Below are 11,696 nucleotides of genomic sequence, written 5' to 3'. Positions count from 1 at the left end.
TATATAAATACAAACCACTTCCTTCCCTGTTAAGACTCCCGACCGGGTGTGCCCCTTGGGACAAGAAAACAGCCAGTCACTAGAGTCAGTCACTAAACGACAGCTACTGTCCTCCCGCAAGTTCATGGGAAAACAGTCATCAATTGGGTGGCTGTTGAACAGGAAGGTCGGCCCAACGAGAGAGAGAGAGAGAGAGAGAGAGTCCCGGGAGCACAGGAAGGCTGGATTTCTAACTTTTCCAATGTGGAATCCTCAGAGGGAGGGAGAGGACTCGGGTTAAACTCCAGACGGCTTTCAGTCTCGATGGTACAGGCCAGACGTTTCATGCTACTCCCTTTCAGACAGTTGAGTGACTGGGAGGCATCCACCTGCGATTTAAAAAAAAAACACACAGCACATGAGATTATGATTAGAGAGAAACTTCAGGGGTCACATTTATGCTGTATAAAGAAGGCCAGATCCAAGTTAGATGTTGGGAGGCGGAAAAGTGGACGTTTGGAATCGGCTACCAACTCATGCGATGGATGGCGATCAGCTGAACTCCTTCAAGCAAGAGCTGGACCGGTTTTCTGGGGTGGAGATCGCCGGATATAATAAGTGCATTTGGCTAAGAATTAGGAGGGGCAGAGTAGACTCTTAAATTAGTTCCGATTGCCAAACGAGCTGGGGCCAGATCAGAGAGGAATTTCCAATTTCTTCCCACCACCCCCCGGCCAACAAATTGTCCCACAGTTTTTAACCTGCTTTTTTTTAACACTTCTCCCAGAAGATCATATACTTTTTGGGTCAGTGGTGAGTGTATATCATGTGAAGTACAAGAGATCAAAATTGCGTGCGGCAGGCTAGATGGACTGGGCGGGCCTTTCCGGTCCATCCTTGCTTGTAGGCTTGTAAATTGTCTCCAAATTCAACTTTTTCCAGCATGTTGATATATCTGACTGAATTTTTTCCACTGGGCCTCAGAATCTGATGTCGTTGGTCCTGAGCCCACACTTGTCTTCATGGTGCGCTCTATCCCTGTCTTCTAATTGGCTGCCTCCACATTCACCATCCAAATAAGGGCAGCGGGCGGGGTTCCTGAGGAGAGAGGCCCAATGAGAAGGTCCGGAGTTAATGTTGAGGGCTCCCAGGGCAACTCCCTCCCGACTGTATACCACTGTGCCGCCACCTCTGCTGGGTCTGTCCTGCCAGTGGGACAGGAGGTACCCAAGGTACGGCTGGAAGCCCCAGGGTGTTGCTGAGGGAAAAAGGAGAGTTGCCGAATGCTGTAAACTTGGTCCCATCTCCCCTGTCAGGTGGATGCTCCCGACACACAATTCCAAAAATCAAGGGTGTTCTCCCTGGGGCCTTGTCCAACACTTATCCCTTGTAATGGTATTGTCGCTGGGCTAATGATCCAGAGACCCGGGCTAATGCTGTGGGGACCCAGGTTCAAATCCCACCACAGCAGATCATGGAATATGAATACAATAAAAATCTGGAATTAAAAGTCTAACGATGACCATGAAACCATTGTCAAATCTTGTAAAAACCCATCTGGTTCACTCATATCCTTTAGGGAAGGAAATCTGCTGTCCTTACCCGGTCTGGCCTACATGTGACTCCAGATCCACAGCAAATGTGGTTGACTCTAAAATGGTCTAGCAAGCCACTCAGTCGTAACAAATCACTACAAAGTCTCAAAAAAGGAATGAAACCGCACAGGCCACCCGGCATCGGACTAGGCACCGGAAACAACAACGGCAATCTCAGCCCTGTCGACCCTGCAAAGTCCCCTTTACTAAGACCCGGGGGCTAGAGCCAAAATTGGGAGAACAGTCTCACAGACTAGTCAAGCAATAGCCTGACATAGTCATCCTCACAGAATCATACCTTACAGATAATGTCTCAGACTCCACCATCACCATCCCCGCATATGTCCTGTCCCACTGGCAGGACAGACCCAGCAGAGGTGCTGGCACAGTGGTATACAGTCGGGAGGGAGTTGCCCTGGGAGTCCTCAACATCGACTCCGGACCCCATGAAGTCTCATGGCATCAGGTCAAACATGGGCAAGGAAATCTCCTGCTGATTACCACATACCGTCCTCCCTCAGCTGATGAATCAGTGCTCCTCCATGTTGAACACCACTTGGAGGAAGCACTGAGGGTGGCAAGGGCACAGAATGTACTCTGGGTTGGGGACTTCAATGTCCATCAACAAAGAGTGGCTCGGTAGCACCACTACTGGCCGAGTGCTAAAGGACATAGTTGCTAGACTGGGTCTGCAGCAGGTGGTGAGGGAACCAACAAGAGGGAAAAACATACTTGACCTCATCCTCACCAACCTGTCTGCCACAGATGCATCTGTCCATGACAGTATTGGTAGGAGTGACCACCGCACAGTCATTGTCGAGACAAAGTCCCACCTTCACATTGAGGATAACCTCCATCATGTTGTGTGGCACTACCACCGTGCTAAATGGGATAGATTTCGAACAGATCTAACAACTCAAGACTGGACATCCATGAGGTGCTGTGGGCCATCAGCAGCAGCAGAATTGTACTCAAACACAATCTGTAACCTCATGGCCCGGCATATCCCCCACTCTACCATTACCATCAAGCAAGGGGATTAACCCTGGTTCAATGAAGAGTGCAGGAGGGAATGCCAGGAGAAGCACCAGGCATACCTAAAAATGAGGTGTCAAATTGGTACAACACAAGCCTACTTGCGTACCAAACAGCATAAGCAACAAGTGATAGACAGAGCTAAGCAATTCCACAACCAATGGATCAGATCTAAGCTCTGCAGTTCTGCCACATCCAGTCGTGAATGGTGGTGGACAATTAAACAACTCCTGGAGGAGGAGGTTCCACAAATATCCCCATCCTCAATGATGGAGGGGCCCAGCACATCAGTGCAAAAGATAAGGCTGAAGCATTTGCTACAATCTTCAGCCAGAAGTGCCGAGTGGATGATTCATCTCGGCCTCCTCCGGAGGTCCCCAGCATCACAGGTGCCAGTCTTCAACCAATTCGAATCACTCCATGTGATATCAAGAAAGCTGAAGGCACTGGATACTGCAAAGGCTATGGGCCCTGAAAATATTTCGACAACAGTACTGAAGACATGTGCTCCAGAACCTGCCAAGTCCTAGCCAAGCTGTTCCAGTACAGCTACAACACTGGCATTTACCCAGCTATGTGGAAAATTGCCCAGGTATGTCCTGTACACAAAAGTCAGCACAAATCCAACCCGGCCAATTACCGTCCCATCAGTCTACTCTTCATCAACGGTAAAGTGATGGAAGGGGTCATCAACAGTGCTATCAAGTTACACTTGCTTAGCAATAACCTGCTCACTGACACCCAGTTTGGGTTCTGCTAGGGTCACTCAGCTCCTGACCTCATTACAGCCTTGGTTCAAACATGGACAAAAGAGCTGAACTCCCGAGCTGAGGTGAGAGTGACTGCCCTTGACATCAAGGCAGCATTTGACCGAGTGTGGCATCAAGGAGCCCTAGAAAAACTGAAGTCAATGGGAATCAGGGAGAAAACTCTCCGCTGGTTGGAGTCATACCTAGCACAAAGGGAGATGATTGTGGTTGTTGGAGGTCAGTCAACTCAGCTCCAGGACATCACTGCAGGAAATCCTCAGGGTAGTATCCTCGGCCCAACCATCTTCAGCTGCTTCATCAATGACCTCCCCCCTATCATAAGGTCAGAAGTGGGTTTGTTCGCTGATGATTGCACAATGATCAGCACCATTCGTGACTCCTCAGACTCAGTATGCTTCAGTAGCAGTCCATGGCCAAATGCAGCAAGACCTGGACAATATCCAGGCTTGAGCAACAAGTGGCAAGTACCATTCACACCACACAACTGCCAAGCAATAGCCATCTCCAACAAGAGAGAATCGAACCATCGACCCTTGATGTCCATGGCATTACCATCAGTGAATCCCCGCTATCAACATCCTGGGGGTCACATTGACCAGAAACTGAACTGGACTAGCCACATAAATACTGTGGCTACAAGAGCAGGTCAGAGGCTGCGATGAGTAACCCACTTCCTAACTCCCCAAAGCTTATCAACTATCCACTAGGCACAAGTCAGGAGTGTGATGGAATACACCTTGCTTTCCTGGATGAGTGCAGCTCCCACAATATTCAAGAAGTTTGACACCATCCAGGACAAAGCAGCCCGCTTGATTGGCACCACGTCCACAAACATTCACTTCCTCCACTACCGACGCACAGTGGCAGCAGTGTGTACCATCTACAAGATGCATTGCAGGAATTCACCAAGGCTCCTTCGACAGCACTTTCCAAACCCACAACCACTACCATCTAGAAGGACAAGGGCAGCAGATACATGGGAACACCACCACCTGGTAGTTCCCTCCAAGTCACTCACCATCCTGACTTGGAAATATATCGCCGTCCCTTCACTGTCGCAGGGTCAAAATCCTGGAACTCCCTCCCTAACAGCACTGTGGGTGTACCTACACCACATGGACTGCAGCGGTTCAAGAATGCAGCTCACCATCACCTTCTGAAGGGCAACTAGGGATGGGCAATAAATGCTGGCCCAGCCAGCGAAGCCCGCATCCCATGAATGAATAAAAAAAAACGAACATCATAAAAACAGATTATCCTGTCATTACCACATTCCTGTCTGTGGGAGTTTGCTGTGCACAAATTTATTGATTCAGAATGGTGCACACACAACATCCATTATATTTACCCAGAATCAATGAGGGAACTTATGGCATTATCTTCCCTGATAGCATGGACTGATACAATTCGCTGTTCCAGACAGATCTGAAACCAGTCTTTTTTCTCACCTTGTGTGTCGTAGATCCTTCCAGATTGCTCAACGGCTTTCGGAGTGGATCATTTGTTAAAAAAAGGAATTTGCCGAGAGTTTCCAGAGCCATTCCTTTAAAGTGAGGCGATGTAAGTTGGAGGGGGGAGAATTCTTCAGCAGTGAAAGAGAGGAGGAAACGGGAGGGTCAGCGGACGGGAGCGACCTTTGACCTAAAGTTCAACAACAAGTGTCCATTTGGCTTTTCCCCATGACTGGCACAGCCCCGTAACTATTCAGTCTCTTCCGCAGCCATCTTCTGTGTATTTCAGTCTGTACCTGTTGGAAGAGTAGCAGGCTGTTCCTTTAATGAATTCACAATATTACGGGATCATCATGTGTAACGGACAGCTATCACTCTACGGGCAGTTAGTGATATATATATATATATATAGGTTATGTATGTAGTTTATTTTCTATCCACTTTTTCCACATCAACGCATCCATCTAGTGGAGACACTGGAGCGAATAAGGATGATCTCCTTAGAGCAGAGAAGGTTAAGTGGGAAATTTACATCAATCAACATAGAGGTTACAGCAGAGAAACAGGCCATATGACCCAACTGGGTCATGCCAACCTCTACGCTCCCCATGAGTCTCATCCCATCTCTCTTCATCTCACCCTATCAGCATTCCAGTGTCAACACGATGGGCCAAGTGGCCTCCGACTGTGCCATAAACATTTGTATGTTTACAACCTTCTACTCCTTTCTCCCTCATCTGCATATCTACCTCCCCCTCAAAAACATCTTTTTCTATAAATTCTTCCACAGGATGTGGGCGTCGCTAGCAAGGCCAGCATTTGTTACTCATCCCTCATTGCCCTTGAACTGAGTGGCTTGCTCGGTTATATCAGAAGGGCAGTTAAGAGTCAACCACTTTGCTGTGGGTCTGGAGTCACATGTAGGCCAGACCAGGTAAGGGTGGCAGATTTGATGAACTGGATCTGTTTTTGTGACAATCAATGATAGCTGTCAGATTTATTAATTGAATTTAAGCTGTGTACTGGTGGGATTTGAACTCATGTCCACATAGCATAAGCCTAGCTTGCTGGATTACTAACCTAGTAACATTATCATTATACCACCACCACCCTCTACTACTCCCCTAAAATATTACCTGTGGTAATGAGGTCCACATTCTAATATGGGTAAAGAAGTTTCTCCTGAATTCCCTCATGAGTTTATTTGTCACTATCTTATGCTTATCCCTGGTTTTAGATTCACCACAAGTGGAAACATCTCCTCTACGTCTACCCTATCAAACCCTCCCATTTCAATCTCCTATGTTATAGATAGAAGGCCCCAGCCTATTCAATCTTTCCAGGAGGTAGCTGTAACCTTGCAGTCTTCCTTCTAAAATTTAATGGAGGTGTTTAAGAATAACGAGAGGTTGTGATAAAGTGAATAACGAGGAACGGTTTCCAGTAGCCAGAGGGCAAGTAACCAGAGAGCACAGATTTAAGATAAAGAAGCAGAGGGGGGGAGATGAGAATTTACTTGTGCAGCAAAGTTGTTATGATCCGGAATGCACAATGGGGAAACTCGCTGCCTACGAGGATGGTAGAGGCAGAGGCAAACAATGGCTTCGAAAGGAAATTGGATATAAACGAAAAACCAGTTGAAAATGGTCAAATCCCAGCAAAAAATCAGCAAAACTGGAGTTCCATTTTAAGGTATACGAGACCGGTTTGGACAGGTTTTACTGGTACCCTTCATTTCCAGGTTTTTTGGATGGGCACTTGAAGGGAATAAACCCTGCAGGGCTACGGTGACCAGGCGGGAGAATGAGACCTCTACAGAGAGCCAGCATCCACTTGATGGGCTGAATGGCTGAATGGCTTCCTCCTGTCATGACCCTATGGGCAGAATTTAATGCAGACGATGGGGGTCTCACCCGCCAGTTAAAGAGCCCCCCCCCTGCGTTGCCTCTTTTCAGGAAGGCCTGCCACATGAAGGGTCAATCTTACCTGGGCGGGGGCAGCAACAGGCCTTCCCTGGGGTCAAGGGCCCTGGGAGCGGAAGTCCCGCCCGCCAAGTGCTGCTCACCAATCAAAGGCCAGCAGCTCTCTATTGCCGCCGAGGGGAGGCGGTGGCTGCTGCCGGTAATGCACCTCACCCAAGGCCCAGGATCGCCGGGGGACCCGAGCCACAGGTGGGTGATGGCGAGAGGGGGAGGACGGTTGGCGGCCAGGGCACGGGAGTGGTTTTCGACAGGCCCTGGCGCTTCCTGATGCAGGGTCCCTTGAGCAGGCACTGAGTGCCTCTGAATGCCCCTCTCCCTCCCACTCAGAGGCCAGAAAGCCAAGGGCACTGTTGTAAAATTAGGGGGTCACCCTCTTAGGACAGAGATGAGGGTAAAATTTTTTCTCTCAGAGGGTTGTGCAACTTTGGAACTCTCTGCCTCAGAAGGCGGCGGGAGGCGGGGGTCATTGAATATTTTTAAGGCAGAGGTAGATAGATTCTTGTTAGGCGAGGGAATCAAAGGTTATCGGGGGTTAGATGAGAATGTTAAAATCGAAACACAAGAAGATCAGCCATGGTCTTATTGAATGGCGGAGCAGGCTCGAGGGGCCGAATGGTCCACTCCTGTTCCTATTTCTTATGGTTCTGATGTTCGAAGCAACTCAGCAGGGTTTACTTTTCAGCTCCCCCCCATGCCGAGTCTCTCCGCCCGCCACTGGCTGAATAGCAGCTGCAGCAGGATGAGGCTCTGATGGGACTTTTGTTTTGAATCACTCTTTATGCAACACCCTCCGTTGATGCCTCTCTCTCTCTCTGCTTTGTGCACCTTACCCTGCTGGCACTGAGGACAAATCTCTATTGAGATTTACCAACAGTCTCCATCCATGGGGAAAAAAATTCATCTCCCCCGTTGCCCTTCACCGCTCCCCCCTTGCCCCGCACCTGGCACCTTAGACAGTGCATGTCAGGATATTTGACCATGGAGGCTTCACAACCAAGCTCAGGGCATTTACAGGGAAACGACTTCCTCTGGCAATGGGAGTCCGTAACTAAGGGATACGACCTTAAAATTAGAGCTGGTCTGTTCGGGGGCGATGACAGGAAGCACTTCCTCACACAAAGGTCATGGGAAATTTGGAACTTTCTCCCCCAAAAAGTCGTTGGGGGTTGGGTAGGAGGGGGAATCATTGAATATTTCAAAACGGCGTTGGATAGACTTTTGTGAGGTAAGAATATTTACAGTTACGGATCCCTGATAAGAGTTAAGATACAGATCAGCCGCGATCTGATTGAACAGGGAGACAGGGTTTGAGGGGCTGAATGACCACCTCCTGTTTCCCAGTCCTTTGCGCACCCTTAAATAATGAGGCGGATGCAGCCAGTACAAAGTAGATCAGGAATAATCCCTGGATAAAGCCTCCTGTGCAAACTGCTTTACACATTCCACATTGTGTTATTGTGTGACACACACACACACACACACACACACGTCTTGGCAATGTATTGCATTTCACATGTTACTAGGTGGTGTTTGGCTGTTGAAAGCTAACATTATAACAGGCAGTTCCTCTGGACGGTCAACAAGAAGTGCAACTGAGAATTACTTTGGAGGGTGACTGGCAGAAAGGTTATCAGCTGATATGTCATATTAAACTTCTCACTTACCTCTTGGTTCAGAAAGCAGTACAACACTCCCACGATGAAACCCTGCGAAGGAACAGAGAGCAGCAGATCAACACTCAACGTAACGTTCACCTTTCTCATTTGGCGAGAGTGAGGCGAGCGATCGGGCCGAGCTAGCGAACAAAAAAGGGGAGGGCGTGCATTTGTATGGCTGCTTTTCACCACCGCCCACATCCCAAAATGCTTCACAGCCAGTGAAGTCGTTTTTGAAATGTAGACCCTGTTCTGTAATGTAGGGAATGCGGCAGCTAATATGCACAACCCCTGCAAACGACGGTGTGATAATGACCGGAAAACGGCTGGGACCTTCCGCAGGAGGAATTGTCACAGGCCAGCCAAGGACCCATTGACTTCGGGCGGGAATTTCCGTTCCCGCGGAGGGCGGAGTCGGAAAATCCCTGCCAATCTGTGTTAGCCATGTCGATTGAGGGATGTATTGGCCAGGACACCGGGGAGAAGAGTCGTAGAAATTTTACGGCACAGAAGGACTTGCGCCAGACGAGAAAGGAGCCACCCAGAGCTCCCCGCTCTTCTTGGACAGTGCAATAATCCTTTTACACCCACACAAGCAGGCAGGTGGCACCTCGGTTTAATCCGAAAGAAGGCGCCTCTGACAGTGCAGCACTCCCTCAGTACCGTGCTGGAGCGTCAGTCTTGATTTTTATGCTCGCCATTTAACATCCTGGGGGTTATCATTGACCTGAAGCTTAACTGGACCAGCCACATAAATACTGTGGATACCAGAGCAGGTCAGAGATTCTGTGGAAAGTAAGACCATGAGACCATAAGACGTAAGAGCAGAAGTAGGCCATTCAGCCCATCGAGTCTGCTCCACCATTCAATGAGATCATGGCTGATCTGATAATCCACAAATCCACTTTCCTGCCCTTTCCCCATAACCCTTGATTCCCTTACTGTTTAAAAACCTGTCTATCACAGCCATGAATATACTTAACGACCCAGCCTCTACAGCCCTCTGCGGTAAAGAATTCCACAGATTCACTACCCTCTGAGAGAAGAAATTCCTCCTCATCTCTGTTTTAAATGGGCAGCTCCTTACTCTGAGATTATGCCCTCTGGTCCTAGACTCTCCATAAGGGGAAACAACCTCTCAGCATCTACCCTGTCAAGCCCCCTAAGAATCTTATATGTTTCAATAAGGTCGCCTCTCACTCTTCTGAACTCCAATGAGTACAGGCCCAACCTACTCAACCTCTCCTCATAAGAAAATCCCTCCATACCCGGAATCAACCTAGTGAACCTTCTCTGGACTGCCTCCAATGCCAGTATAACTTTCCTTAGATAAGGGGACCAAAACAGTTCACAGTATTCTAGGTGTGGGCTAACTAGTGCCTTGTATAGTTTTAGCAAGACTTTCCTATTTTTATATTCCATTCCCTTTGAAATAAAAGCCAACATTCCATTTGCCTTCCCTATTACCTGTTGAACTTGTATGTTAGCTTTTTGTGATTCATGCACGAGGACCCCCAAATCCCTCTGTGCTGCAGCTTTCTGCAGTCTTTCTCCATTTAAATAGTATTCAGCTCCTCTATTCTTCCTGCGAAAGTGCATAACCTCACATTTTACCACATTATATTCCATCTGCAAAGTTTTCGTCCACTTGCTTAACCTGTCTATATCCCTCTGTAGACTCTGTGTCATCCTCACCACTTGCCTTCCCACCTATTTTTGTGTCATCCACAAACTTGGCGATAGTACATTCATTTCCCTCATCTAAGTCATTAATATATATTGTAAATAATTGTGGCCCCCACACTGATCCCCGTGGCACTCCACTAGTTACAGGTTGCCATCCCAAAATTGCCCCCTTATCCCAACTCTCCGTCTTCTATTAGTTAACCAGTCCTCTATCCATGCTAATATACTACCCAAAAACAATGGGCTCTTATCTTATTAAGTAGCCTTATGTGTGGCAGCTTATCGAACACCTTTTGGAAATCCAAATATATTACATCTACTAGTTCCCCTTTATAGTAACTGACCTCCTGACCTCCCCAAAGCCTGTCCACCATCTACAAGACACAGGTGATGGAATACTCTCCACTTGCCTGGATGAGTGAAGCTCCAATAACACTCAAGTTTGATACTATACAGGACAAATCAGCCCGCTTAATGCTCAGCATCCCATCCACCACCTTAAACACTCCCCCCACCACCACACACAGTGGCAGCAGGTATACCATCTGGCAAAAACTCACTAAGGCTCCCTAGAGACCACCTTCCAAACCCATGCCCACTACCATCTAGAAGGACAAGGGCAGCCAGACAGATGGGAAAACCACCACCTGCAAGTCTCCTCCAAGTCACTGACCATCCTGACTTGGAAATATATCACTGTTCCTTCACTGTCGCTGGGTCAAAATCCTGGAACTCCCTCCCTAACAGCACCGTGGGTGTACCCACACCACATGGACTGCAGCGGTTCAAGAAGGCAGCTCACCACCACCTTCTCAGGGCAACTAGGGATGGGCAATAAATGCTGGCCCAGCCAGCGAAGCCCACATCCATGAAAATAAAATTTTAAAAGCCCTTGGAGGGGGACTTAAAACAGAATCTTGTGATTTGGAGGTGAGAGTGTTATACTAAGAACAAAGAACAAAGAAAAGTACAGCACAGGAACAGGCCCTTTGGCCCTCCAAGCCTGCGCCAATCATATTGCCCGTCAACTAAAACTTTTTGCACTTCCGGGGTCCGTATCCCTCTATTCCCATCCTATTCATGCATTTGTCAAGCTGCCTCTTAAACATCTCTATCGTACCTGCTTCCACCACCTCCTCTGGCAGCGAATTCCAGACACTCACTACCCTCTGCGTAAAAAACTTGCCCCGCACATGTCCTTTATAGTTTTCTCCTCTCGCCTTAAATCTATGTCCCCTAGTAATTGACTCTTCCACCCTGGGAAAAAGCTTCTGACTATCTACTCTGTCCATGCCACTCATAATTTTGTAAACTTCTATCAAGTCGCCCCTCAATCTCTGAGCTCATTGCTCTGGTGCTAAAGCAAAATACGGCAGATGCTGGACATCTGAAATAAAAACAGAAAATGCTGGAAATACACAGCAGGTCGGGCAGCGTCTGTGGAGAGAGAAACAGGGCTAACATTTCAGGTCAATGACCTTTTGTGACAGCCTAAAACATTCTCCGTCCAAAGATGCTGCCAGACTGACTGACCATTTCCAGC

The 11,696-nt window shown here is 48.1% G+C and overlaps 1 protein-coding gene across 1 annotated transcript in view; it reads right to left on the bottom strand.

The window, feature by feature from the left end:
* Window positions 1-5,027: 5,027 nt before the first annotated feature.
* LOC144672185 (growth hormone-releasing hormone receptor-like) overlaps window positions 5,028-11,696 on the bottom strand; it is a 63,392-nt gene continuing 56,723 nt past the window's right edge. Inside the window, exons 12-13 of the mRNA XM_078534007.1 lie at window positions 8,477-8,518; window positions 5,028-5,126 (exon numbers count right to left, since the gene is read on the bottom strand). Coding sequence (XP_078390133.1) covers window positions 5,028-5,126; window positions 8,477-8,518 — 141 coding nt within the window. The remainder of the gene's footprint in view (window positions 5,127-8,476; window positions 8,519-11,696) is intronic.

This window comes from Cetorhinus maximus, chromosome 3, assembly GCF_964194155.1.
Source record: "Cetorhinus maximus chromosome 3, sCetMax3.hap1.1, whole genome shotgun sequence".
Lineage (NCBI taxonomy): Eukaryota > Metazoa > Chordata > Chondrichthyes > Lamniformes > Cetorhinidae > Cetorhinus > Cetorhinus maximus.
Note: the sequence above shows the minus strand (reverse complement) of the source record. Positions and strands in the feature narration are given on the sequence as shown.